This window comes from Mastomys coucha, unplaced genomic scaffold (genome assembly GCF_008632895.1).
Source record: "Mastomys coucha isolate ucsf_1 unplaced genomic scaffold, UCSF_Mcou_1 pScaffold21, whole genome shotgun sequence".
Lineage (NCBI taxonomy): Eukaryota > Metazoa > Chordata > Mammalia > Rodentia > Muridae > Mastomys > Mastomys coucha.
In genome coordinates, this window is record NW_022196904.1 from 184,661,205 (window position 1) to 184,674,458 (window position 13,254).

The window sequence follows — 13,254 nt, forward strand, 5'->3', positions numbered from 1 at the left end:
TTTTTTTGCTTTTCAAGTGAGATTTATCATTCCTGTGAGTATGGTACTATATAATGCCCAGTTTTTAAAAGTAAAGGACTTTCCTTTCACATTTATCTATGAAACAAACAAACACGTTGCTTTGACCCTACTGCAAGTTCATTGTTTTTCAAAGTGACCAAGTGATGGAAGGTCAAAGTTAATTTTTATAATGGGGAAGCTATTGTTATTCTCCCAGAGTTCCTCTGGTCTCTGTGAGACAGGGTTACATGTTATGTAAGCTGGTGTCAAACTTGCCTTGAGGCCGGGCTATCCTTGAACTCCTGTCCCTCCTACCATCTAACAAGTGTTAAGAATACAGGCATGGGGTGATGCATTCTCAGCAGTAGATCAGATCTTTATATATCCCATGGAATTATGGTATAATGCTCATTGTACTTGTAGGAGTAGTGTCATCTAATTGTTTCTAATATTGGTGGCACATTTGTTAGGCTAAAAGTCCCCTACGGAACAAGGTTCACATGTCTTCCTCCTTCTGAGTGGCTCAGCTCCTAACACTCCTGCACACCTGTCCCTCCCGCGTGCTGCCGAGTTACAGGCATGCTCTGTTTGCCTGACTTTTTCTCTGCTGTCAACAGCATTCTGCACATAGTAGGTGTTACTCAAAGAATGGAGGATTGTCAGACTCCACATTGACAGCCTTATAAGGAAACCGTATTTTTTGTGTCATGTACCGGATCAGACTGGAGGAAAAACCATGGCTGAAAGTGCACCTCCTGCTTTGGCAAACCCTTATATGGCGTTGTGCTGTCTGAACGTGTACGGCAATACATTTAGAAAGATGAGCAGTCTGGAGTGCATGGAGATGACTCTTCACAGTGGAAGCAGTATGTTTTTCTAAACAAGTGTAGTATGGTAGACTACAGAGTGTTACATCTAATTTTGAAGAGCACTCACTCTCATCCCATGTCACAGGAAAAGAACTGGCAGTTTTGGCAAAAACGTTGGCGTGAACCTGTGACCCACGGGCCATTGCATTGTTAGGCTGAGCTGGAAGGAAGTCACTGACCCGTCCTGCTTGGACTTGAGTTGTCATGTGGATATTCAAGAATGCCAAAACACCAGAGAATTCCAGTTCAAACTGCTAACATAAAAGAAACTAAACAACAGCAACACCAGATTTTCTTGTGCTTATAGGGTTTGGTTTAACATTCTTTAAACACAAAGATTTTTTTTTCATCTTAATATAGAAGGAGTGTGATTTCTATCTTCAGCTGTATCTCCCTTCTGACTGTATTTAAAAGTTTGTAGTTTTTGACGGAGTAGGAGTATGACTTGTGATTCCCCTTGGAGATATTAAGTAGCCCTGCTAACCTGAAACTGTAGATCACACTGGCCTGCCTCTGCCTCTGCCTCCTGAGTGCTGGGATTAAAGGTGTGTGCCATTATACCCAGTATGTTTAAAAAAGAGAGAGATTTTTTTTGATGTATATTTTTTAAAGTGCAGATGTTTTGCCTGTATGTACATCTGTGTACCACATATGTGCAATGTCCACAGAGGCCAGATGAAGGTGTCAGATCCTCTGGAACTGGAGCCACCATCGGGGCCAGCACTTATTTTTAAAGGATAAGTATAGAGGGTTTTTCTCAGTAACTTGTGTGTTTTATTTTTAAGAATGTTCCTGGTGTTTGGAGAATTGCATAGAGACTTGCTTTTGTGAAATTCCCAGTTTTTAGATTTTAAAAATAGTTTCTGGGTCTTTGTGTTATAGAAACTCATCAAGTTTTGGGACAGAAATGCAGATTATTTGCAGGTAAATTCTTGGTGATGCCAACACTTTTCTTCAGTACTTTCAGTAACAAACAGATCCTTTGAAATGTGTTTGTGTGCCTCACAGTAAATGAGCTAGGGTTTCCATTCAGTGCTTCATTGAAGCCCAAGTTTGCTCTTAACCTTTGGAAACTTAGAAGATTATATCTTGTACATCAGTATACAACAACGCCTCCCTAGTTAAAGACGTCTTTATTTTTTTTTTGGCCCAAATAGTAAACATATGACCCAGAAGACTACATGTTAAGGAGGTAATTCTAGGTCTCATCTGCTACAGTTCTCTGCTTTAAATCACATGTGGCCAGGAGGCACCGTAAGTGATTTGCTTAAGACTTAGTTGTATCACAGGTAGTGATTAATAATGAGGGAACAGTGCCTCTCCTAGACATTGAATGCTGCTCAGTAAAGAGCCCGGACCAGGGCGAGGCTGCTGCTTTTTGAGTTGCTGGTCAGTGAGGTCCGTGGTCCATTACAGACCGTTACTGCCTTTGCTCTCAGTTACCCTCCGAGGGTTAAAACTTGATGTTTAGACCCTAGTGCTAAAGATACCCTATACTTGAGCCATCAGACATGGGGAAATGAAGCTGCTATTGACCTAAAAGCATCATCTCTACTGGCTAGCTTTCATAGAGCTCCAGGGTTAAACAAATGCTACCAGGAGAGAAAAGTTACCAACAGCCCTCCTGAGCCAAGAACCTTGCGAGCTACAAAAATGACTGGCCTAATATAATATGTGCACAGGTGTAGTAGGGGCACATATGTTATGGAAGTAACCAACTACTTATTCATTGTGTTTATAGCCCACTCCGCAAAATAGAGCCCATGCCTGGTACTGTTAACTGTTAACTGGGTAAGTCATAGGCTCTGGGAGAGAACTTAGGTCATTCTGCTGGCTGGACATCAATCATATTAAACAGGCTTCTTTCAACCCTCATCAAAGTTGCTTCTTTTTACAGTAGATGGTGATTAACACAGAGACCCACAACTGATTATATACAGAGAACAAAGAGACCGGAGTACTCGGCTCTAAGTGGGACATCTGTATCACATCCCTGAGGTCCCGTAACCATCTCAGAAAGGATGGACAGAAAAAAATGTAAAAGCCAGAGGTAGTAGACATCCGCAGTTAACATGGGATCCGGCTAGTCAGAGTTGAGAACAGGTCAGATGGAGGAAGGGCTCAGAAGCCCCACTCCTCTCTGAGGAGGAGCTGTATTCCCTGCTAGGGGAAGAAGTCCCATTCTCCCCAGGGATTCTGGCTCTGGAGGCCGCCCATACTCTAGTAGGTGGTCCCATACCCATGCACAAACAGGTAACAGTAAATGGATTTGGTGGACATTAAATTTAAAAAAGAAGAAGTTCTTCACAACCTGAAGTTGTGAGGGGAAGCAGTAAGCCTGGAGAGCAGGGGATGGAGGTAGATTTGATCAGAACATATTGTATGTGGGTATAAACATTCAAGCTTTTAATGGCAAACTAAGTTTAAGATGTGTGTTCATCTTGGCAGCCGGAAGAGAGGACCATGACCTGAAGAAAGCTTTCTTCCCTTGAGTGGGTTCTTCTTAGAAATGAGGCAGCATTCTCTCCTTCCTTTTTTGATAACACTTCTTCATTATTTTCTTCTGGTGAGGATAATTTTCCAAATACTAATCTATATGAAAGAGATTCATTTGATAGTATAGATAGTATTTCCAGTTACAATTTTTAGCTTGTTACAGAACTAATGTAATTGAAGCACGCATTATAGAACCTCTCTTCTGTCTCTCATTTATTGGTTTTGTGTTTCATGTTTTGATTTCCTGTTGTCCTAATTTGCTTTCTGTTGCTGTGCTAAAACACCATGACCAGAAGCAACATGGGAAGGGAAGGGCTTAACAAGTGATTGGGGAGTCAAGACAGGACACTGGAGGCAGGAACTGAGTCAGAGACCATGAGGAACACCGCTTACTGGCTTGCTCAGCTCACTTTCTGTACCACCCAGGATGACCTGCTCAAGGTTGACACTACTTACAGGGCTTGGCCCTTCCACATCAATCACTGATCAAGAAAATTCCTCATTGACTGGCCTACAGGCCAGTCTGAGGGAGGATTACCTCAGTTGAGGTTCCCTCTTCCCACATGAACCTAGTCTGTGTCAACTTGACAAAAACAAACCATGTAACCAATCAGCCGACCAGCCGACCAACCAGCACGTCTCTAAAAATGTTGGTACATTCGTGTGCTCTCTCTGAATATGTAGAGAGAGCATATTTATGTATTTATCATATAAACATTCTGTATAAATATGTGTATTTATACAGATACATTGTATTTCTATTCTCATGAAACTTAATATGTAATGAAAGAAAGAAGCATGAGAATTTATTATTTCAAAATATGATGAACTTCATAACAGGAAAAACAGAATCCAGTGAGGTATAGGACAGGCCTGATGATTGATCCTGAGGGGGCTTCATGGTTCTGAGCCTATTATAACCTTACTCTTAAAAAGTTTTCACACAAGGATGTGTTGTACACCGAGTTCCCTCCCCTTCCCTGCCTACCTTCCCTTTGTTCCTACCCCTCCACACTCACTCTGGTTAATAATCTTTGTTTCCCTAGACAATTTCACTTCTATTGGTGCCATATGTAATGATGTCTGTGTGTATATGTGCATATTCGTATATACAATGTATAGCAGCTACACAAGGGAAGCCATACTGGCGGTTCTGAAACTGGCTTAGTTCAATTAATGTGATATCTGCAGTTGTATGTTTTCACAGAAGAATTCCATTTTTCTTTGTGGCCCAAGAAATTCTATTGCTTAAATGTTTTTTTTTCATATTTGTCTGCGACATCTTAAGTTATTGTAGGATGTTCTGCTCTGCGTATGTAGTAGTTAATAAGCCAGTTGTCTTGATGACATTCAGATAGTCTGAGGTGTCGTTCGTCATTCCAGGCAGAGCTGAATTCTGCTGTACGTTTGTTATTTCATTTTTGTTACAAACATGAAGAATTAGAATTTTGTGTTAGAGGATGCATTCAAGTGGGCACAGAGGTGCGTGACTGTATTACCAGCACTGGGAAGGCTGAGGCAGGGGGATTGTGAATCTTAGGCCAGCTTTGGCTAAATAGTTAGACCCCAGTTCAGAATGAAAAAGGAAAAAAAAAAGCAGACTTTGTCTTGTAAAAACAACAATAGCTACCATTTGCATGTAATATGATAGCTGTGGATTTTATAGTCTGTAACATGTATCTCTTGATTTCAGAAAATTGTATAAAGTGGATTCTCCTCCTTGTCCTCCTCTCCCTCCCCCTTCTTTTTTTTAAAGAAATTTGTAGTTCAGGCATTCCTAGGTAGAACTAGAGGATGAATTAAAGACCTAAGATTTGTTTCTCTAGGATAAGCAAAGACTTTTTAGTAATAATTTACCTGAAAATTAAGACTCAACGGCCCCAACTTGGATTTTGCATGTCAGTGTTCTGCCTTTCTGTCACATGGTCAGCCGCTGCCCACCAGTGCTGTTTTAACCCTTCATAGTTCATTTTCTTTTTTGTGAGTGAGATTGCTGTCTTGTGTTTAGTGAGTCAAAATTTGATGAAGCCATGGAGGATTATCTTGCACTGTGAGTTCAAGTAATGGACCAATCTAGTAAATCTTTGAAGACCCTCTAAGAGGAGAAATTTCAAGGTCAAGTGCTGTAAGCTTGCCTGGATATTGAGAAGAAAAGTGAATTTTCAGATGTTTGGTTTTGACCCCTCACCATTGTCCTGCCTTATTTCCTTCTATGTATAGGCCAGTGTGAAATGAGCTCAGTGATAAGAGAACTTTGTGATTTTAGAGTATTTATATTTCCAGTGTAAATACTCAGTAAACACTGAATATTGTTCTGTACACATGCGAGCTCACAGAGATCGGGTTTTTGGTGAGATGTTGACACTTTATTGAGCAGACTGCTGGAGAAACTTGGCCTTAGTTGATTGCTTTATATGAAAGAAATTTAGAAATGCTTACAAATCTTTCTAATTTTCATTTTATTTTTAGCATGTGTACGCATTGAAAATATTTTTTTTTTCCTTTTTTAAACATTTGAAATATGAGGCAGAGACAGGAAGATTCTAGGGGCTTGCTGGCAAGCCAGTCTGGCCAGATTCCAGTCAATGATAGACCTTGTCTCTTTTTTTTTTTTTTTTTTCCCTCGAGACAGGGTTTCTCTGTGTAGCCCTGGCTGTCCTGGAACTCACTCTGTAGACCAGGCTGGCCTCGAACTCAAAAATCCGCCTGCCTCTGCCTCCCAAGTGCTGAGATTAAAGGTGTGCGCCACCACTGCCTGGCTAGACCTTGTCTCTTAAGAATGGAAGCTGAGAAGTGGTTGAGGAAGGTACCCTGTGTCAACCTCTGGCCTTCATGTGCACACACTTGCACAGACAGACAGACAGACAGACTGCTCAGTCTGAGACTCATGTTACCAGAAATAGCTGGGTGCATTACTTACCTCATTCTGTGACAAAATACCCAAGAAAAAGCAAACTTGAGGGAGGAAGAATTTATTTTGGTTCACAGTTTGAGGTACAGTTCATCATGGTGGGGAAACATGGGCTGAGCAATGAGTCATGCATCTGCAGGTACAAAGCAGAGAGAGATGAGTAAGGGGCTCAGCTTGCCTTGTGTTTGTGCCGGTGAAGGCCCCACCCCATGTATTGGGAACACGTACACTTAGGGTGGGCTAGCCAGACTCAATGATGTCCTCTAGGTGACATAGACATACCTGGGGACTCACCTCCATGGTGGTCCTGGATTCTGTCATTTGACAGTGAATAGAAGCCACACTGAATGACATGCCGTCTTTAATCCTTCAACAAAACATTTCCCTACTAAATATCAGTGTGTGCCTCACATATAGCCATGTTTGCAAACATGAGACCTAGGTGTTAGTGTAAGGTAAGAAGATGGACAGAGGCGTAGTCCTTGAAGATGACGATTGCTTTTTTCTTTTCTTTAAGATTCATTTATTTATTTTTTATGTGTGTGAGTACACTGTAGCTGTACAGATGGTTGTGAGCCTTCATGTGGTTGTTGGGAATTGAATTTTTAGGATCAATGCTTGCTCCGGTCAACTCCACTCACTCCAGTCAACTCCTCTTTATCAGTCCCTGCTCGCTCCAGCCCAAAGATTTATTTATTATTATATGTAAGTTCACTGTAGCTGTCTTCTGACATACCAGAAGAGGGCGTTAGATCTCATTAAGGGTGGTTGTGAGCCACCACGTGGTTGCTGGGATCCGAACTCAGGACCTTCGGAAGAGCAGTCAGTGCTCTTACCCGCTGAGCCATCTCTTCAGCCAGAAGATGAAGATTTCTTCCCTGCTCACTCACGTACATATGAATGGTCCTGGCCTGTCACTCAAAGTCACTGAAAAGCTGGAAGCAGTAGGTGTGCCCACGGGCCAGTCAGTGGGTTAAGACAGGGATGTCATACAGTGTGGCTGGAATTACTGTCTTGGTTATAGGGTTTGATATTATGGAAAAACATGTAAGACCTCCCCCCAAAAAAGTTTTCAAAATACAAAATTTATCATCTTTATGTCTTTTACTGCCTTTTCATCAAAATATTAGATATATATTTGGTGGAAACAGGCAAAACATACCCTTTAAAAATTTAACCTGGGTATGGTACATAAAAAATAAACAATAAATAATAATAATATATAATAAGTATAAGTTTTGCTCCAGTGATTCCCATAGTTTTCCTTGTCAACCCTTTTTGGATACAGACTTCAGAGACCCCCTCACTCCGCTTATATATGTATATATATTTTATATATATAATACTTTATGTATTATATTTCACATATGTTATGCATTACACTTTAAGTTTCAAGTTAGAAGATACCTTTCTAGCTACATAGATTTTGTTTACTTCATTTTGTGAGAGCAACATTCCTTATGTCCTTGAAGGTTTAGAAAGCGAATGAAAGAAACACATGAATAGTTGAGGGTTGGCTTATTAGTTAGCCTGGCTATGTCCTCCCCAGCCTGGTAATGGAGGCCCCTTGGCAGTGATACCTCTGAGTCATATGTGACCATTTTATGCAGGTTTGAGTCTCCTATCCATCCTTTAAGTTCACCCTAAACGTACGTGTTAGAGTTACATTGTAGGCAGAAAACCCAGGGTCTACTTGAGAAAATGGCACACCTTCAAATATGGGCTATGTAGAATGTCTCTCTTACAGGCAGGCGACTGATAAGGATTACCCAGGGTTCAGCGCTGTCCTTGGAGGTTGATTGAACAGAGGAGAGGTGTGTGAAGGAGGACTTTTCCTCCTTGGTGTCTGCTCACAGCGAGCTGCATTCCTTTAGGAGAGAATCAGCTAACCAAGGGGCTTATTTAAGACATCTGAACCTTGTGGAAAACTTGTAATAAATGTTTTGTGACATATTGGAAGGGCTTGGTTGGACCCACAGGTGGTTAAAGAAGGGTTGTTGGGGAGTGTGTTGGTGTGCAGTGGATTCGTCACTCATTCATTATTAGCATTACTTGAACCACTGTATCTCTAGGTACACATCCGGGCATTTCTCTGTGTGTCATCCTGCTGAACCTTGTACCGGCTGCATGGTTGGCTAAATGACCAAGTAGATTTAGTCACTTGTCTTTTAGTTTCTCTTTTCCTTGTTAGGATTATTTGTCTATTTCCTGGTGAATTTCCTGGGTTACTAAACACCCATCAAATTGTCTTATTTAGTACATTTAACAGTATTTAGAGTAGCATATTTTTAGTTTTTTAAAAAAGTGTGACTATTGGAGCTGGAGAGATGGTTCAGAGTGTTGGCTGTTCTTCCAGAACTCCAGGGTTCTAGTTGTAGCAGCCAGGTGGCAGCGGGTGCTGGCTCACAACTCTCCGTATTTAGTTCCTGGGCATCCAGTGTCCGTTTCCAGCCTCGGAAGGCACTGGGCACACAGGTGGTATCCAGACATGTATGCAGGCAAAACACCCATATACATAAAATTAAAAACAAAAAACCTAGACAGGGTAGTACAGCCTGTAATTCTAGCATTTGGGAGGCTGAGGCAGCTGATCAGGAGTTTCAGGTCAGGCTGGGCTACATAGTGAGACCATGCCTCAAAACAATTAGGACCTAATATTTCCTGACCCCTATGCTTTTACATTTTCCCCCCTCAAGTTCTCATTATAACCTAGCAAGGCATGATGATATTTGAGTTTTACAAATTAAGAAACTGTGAACCAGGTTAAGTGTCTGTCCCAAAGCTACATAGCCAGTGTGAGTGGCAGAGTTAGAACTAAGCACAGGCTTTTGCTCTCTGACACTGTGTCTGTGTGACGTCTGTGCATCACCATGCCTGGCTGTTGCTGGGACCTCACTGCCCTGCCTGCCTGCTTGCTTACTCCTTCTAGTTGAGATAACCTTTGGTTGGTTACAGACCTTACTGAAACCAAGCATGCCTGTTATTTAAGCCCCAGATCAAAGCTACACAGTAGCTCCCCGTGAAAGTACACCCTGTGATCTTTACGCCCCTGAGACAGCTTGATCTTTTTCTATATGAACTTATTTTACCTCTTGTTATAATGACACCTGTATGTGTGAGTTTCCTAGCCATCCACTTTTGTTGTCTAAGTCAGTGTTGAACACCAAGAGCATAAGTATTTGCTGACCTCTAGTCTATGTAAAAGCTAAGCAAAGTAGGAGTAAACGTCGGAAGAGCCAGGAGTATGGGAATCATTAGTGTATTTGCGAACGTTTTGTTTCTTGTTATTTGGGAATCTTGTTAAATCTGTGGTGGTGTAACTAGGTGTGTGTCATGTGTCTCCTACGTCAGTGAAAAGGTTCAGAGTCTTAGCTTTTTTTTTTTTTTAATAAGACAAATAATAAGTGTGTTCAGGAGAGGCAGAAGGGACCTGCTGTTTTAATTTTGCTCACAGTGGTGGGTCCTATTATGCTCTTTTGGTCCTAGCTTTTTATAATAGGTTCAGTATAATGTTGGAATTCCACTGTTGGTTATCATTGAACGTATTATCCTTTGCATTTATGGCGATCAGTGGGATTGCCAGATAGTTTAGAATAGGTTTATGGTGAACTAGCATCTGCTTTTCTATAAACACATCATTGCATTGATCATGTACTACGGACTTTCATAGAGAGATCGTCTCTTACCTTCTGTCAGTTTTAGAGAAAGGCAACCTAACCCAAATTGCTTGCCAGGAGGGCACAAGAAATCTCACCGTTAATTTTGAAGGATTTTTTTAATCCTTGGGGGCCGCTGAGATGGCTTTTGCTGTGGAAACCTGGTGGCGTGAGTTCAGTCCCCAGAACCCACGTAAAAGTGGACAGAGAAACTTCCTCTACAGAGTAACTCTCTTAGCTCCATGTGCGCCATGGCATATGTGCTCACACATAGACACACATGTACATACTAATAGTGAATAAATAATTAAACATGCCATTCTCCTTTTAAACTTTTCTGCTTGAGCATCTCATGCAAACAAAAACAATCCAAACTTTTAATAAACAGACTGGTAGAAGTTTCATTGTAATTGATTGCAATTAAGCTCTGAGTTGCTAAGATACAGGTTGCATGTTTTTATAACTTCTTCTGCCTGAATTGTACATTTGCTGCTCGTTTGGCTGAAGTCTTGAGCCGTCATAAGACGTCTTCCTCTTTTTGAGGGAAAAGTGCTTAAGATAACTCTTTAAAATGAGTGTCTGTCTTTTTCATCTTGTGGAACTTTATCAAATTGCCAATAAGCAAAAGGCAGGCACACAGACAGACAGACAGGCAGACAGACACTCAGCCCTCTGGCTGTTGAATTCAGACAGTAGGTAAATTCCCACAAATTGTGAGGCTCATAAAAATACTTACTTGTTAAGGTTTGTGAATCTCACATTAAATATCCATGGGTTGGGGGATGAAATTACAGTAATCAGTAATCCAATATTCTGAAAGCATTTGGCATTGACAAAGATATGTAAAATGATATATTGGGGGGTTGTTGTAGCTCAGCTGGGAAGTACTTCCCTAGCATGCATGAGATTGTGGGTTCAGTCCCAGCAGCACATAAAATCATATGTGGTGGTACATGTCTGTAATCCCAGCTCTTGGGAGGTAGAGGCAGGAGAACCAGAAGTTGAAGGTCATTCTCAGCTGCAGAGTGAGTTTGAGGGTTCCTGTACTCTATAAACACATGGATGCATGCATGCTGTAAAATGATCAGTTTTAGTTCTAATAGTAGAAACTTAAATTGTCCTTTATAGTATTTATGTTTTAAAATTCTGGATTATTACAATATTAGCACATTTACTTAAGGGAACTAATGTAACAACTGTGGTACTTGCCAAGTAGCTCATTATATTTTGCTGTTCAGTATAAATTTGTTAGGCCATTGTAACAGTGACTTGCAGCAAGCATAACTTTTCTCAGATGAGTGAGGTGTAGAGGCTGTGTGTTATATTGTTGCATTCAGTTGTTGTGATATGTTACTAATAAAGCTGAAGTGCCTTCCTATAACGTTATTAACGAGCTTGGCTAATGCTTTCTTTCTTTTTCTTCTTTTAGATCTACACACAATGAGTTGGAAAAGAATCGGTGAGTCCATAATGAAGAGCAGCTGTAATTTGTTTGAAAGCAAACTTACCATTCTGCATGAGAAATTAAAGTGATTGGTAGTGAATATGTAGTTTTTTATTTTTTATTTTTTATTTTTAAGACCGTAGCTTATCATGGTTGTGATACATTGTGTTTTCTAGGAAGAAAAAGATTGAAGAAGTAAACGTGTTACTGAGCTCATTTGAATATGAGTTTATGAGATGGCTTCCTTTCTGTCTTTAAGAACAGGGTTAACTATGATAAGCTTAGGGCTTAAAAACATGCATTTAACCGGTCGTGGTGGTGCATGCCTTTAATCCCAGCACTTGGGAGGCAGAGGCAGGTGGATTTCTGAGTTCGAGGCCAGCCTGGTCTACAGAGTGAGTTCCAGGACAGCCAGGGCTACACAGAGAAACCCTGTCTCAAAAAAACAAACAAACAAACAAACAAAAAAACATGCATTTACCAAAAGGTTAGGTTTCTGGATTAGGTAATACATGACAGAAACTTGAGTGCGATGGATCTTTGCAGTTTGCCTGTTCCTTTATTCATTTATCCCTTCAATGGAGAGGCAGAGGGCACCACCAGAAAGATTACTCTGGAAGGCTGCAGTTCTCCTTCTGAAGAGAGCCTTGGAAGACTGCAGAGTGCAAGGCAGGATCCTGTCTCAAGAACACAACGAGATTGGAGAAATGGCTCAGCAGTCAACAGTACTTGCTGTTCTTCCAGAGAGCCAGCACCTACATGGTAGCTCACATCACCCATAACTCCAGTTTCAGAGGACCTGAAGCCTTCCTCTGACCTCGCTGGAAACCAGGCACAGACATGGTGCATCTGCATCCAGGCAGGCAGAACACTCAAACACTAAGATAAAACAAAACCAACAGAACAACGAGAAAATTAGAATATATCTTGGGGGTGGCACATGGGTTCAATACTGATAAATGTGGATTTTATAATTACTTCCTCTACCAATGTGGCTCTTGGTAGGCCTCCATTAGAAACCTGCCCCCCCCCCCAAAAAAAAAAAACTTTTTTTTTTTTTTTTTTTGGTTTTTTTGAGGCAGAGTTTCTCTGTGTAGCATTGATTGTCCTAGAACTCACTCTATAGACCAGGCCGGCCTCGAACTCAGAAATCCACCTGCCTCTGCCTCCCAGAAATCCGCCTGCCTCTGCCTCCCAAGTGCTGGGATTAAAGGCGTGCACCACCACTGCCCAGCAAAAAAAAACCTTTTAACACAAGTAAACAGGCTGTGTAGTACTGTGGGTAAGAATTTTTAAAGTCTCCAAGGAAATTTTATTCATTAGTGCATCTTATCTTTGACTTAATCACAGCATAAAAGAGTGAAGGTGGTGGTTATCCCTCCTTTATTACTTTGCCACACCCTGCGAGTTGTTTAATCTGGTGTCCCTCTGTGATGGAGGGATAGCACTGCAGTTGTATGCTAGGACCCTCCTTAAGGTGCATTCCAGCCATCTGCTGACAGTCTTCACGTCTTCTCAGATTATTTCTCCTCCTCTTCCTCTCCCCTGTTGTTTGTCTGCTTGGTTTATTCTCTTCCTCTGTTCCCTGAGGTTATTACTGGAAAGGTGAAATGGTAACACATTCTTCAAAAGGATTTCTGTCGTTAGCAGTAAAATTCTACTTTAGCGGCATGCGTAAGAGAGCCAGTGAGTAAAGAGAAGTCAGATTCAGTGACCTGCTCCCCCCTCTGGAAACTTGTCCGCTTGTGGTCTAGCAAGACACGGGATTTATTTCAGAAAAGGATGTTTAACAGGAAAGCGGCAGAAGAGTATCTAAAAGTTTACCCTAGATGGTTACTGCCGTAGCAGTCAGCAGTTGTTATTTCCAAGGCAAGTTCT

The 13,254-nt window shown here is 41.3% G+C and overlaps 1 protein-coding gene across 2 annotated transcripts in view; it reads left to right on the forward strand.

The window, feature by feature from the left end:
* Mxi1 (MAX interactor 1, dimerization protein) overlaps positions 1-11,472 on the forward strand; it is a 36,784-nt gene extending 25,312 nt beyond the window's left edge. For both annotated transcript variants that reach the window (XM_031390658.1, XM_031390657.1), the window contains exon 3: positions 11,362-11,472. In XM_031390658.1, coding sequence (XP_031246518.1) covers positions 11,362-11,395 — 34 coding nt within the window. In that variant the 3' untranslated portion in view covers positions 11,396-11,472. The remainder of the gene's footprint in view (positions 1-11,361) is intronic.
* The last annotated feature ends 1,782 nt before the right edge of the window (positions 11,473-13,254 follow it).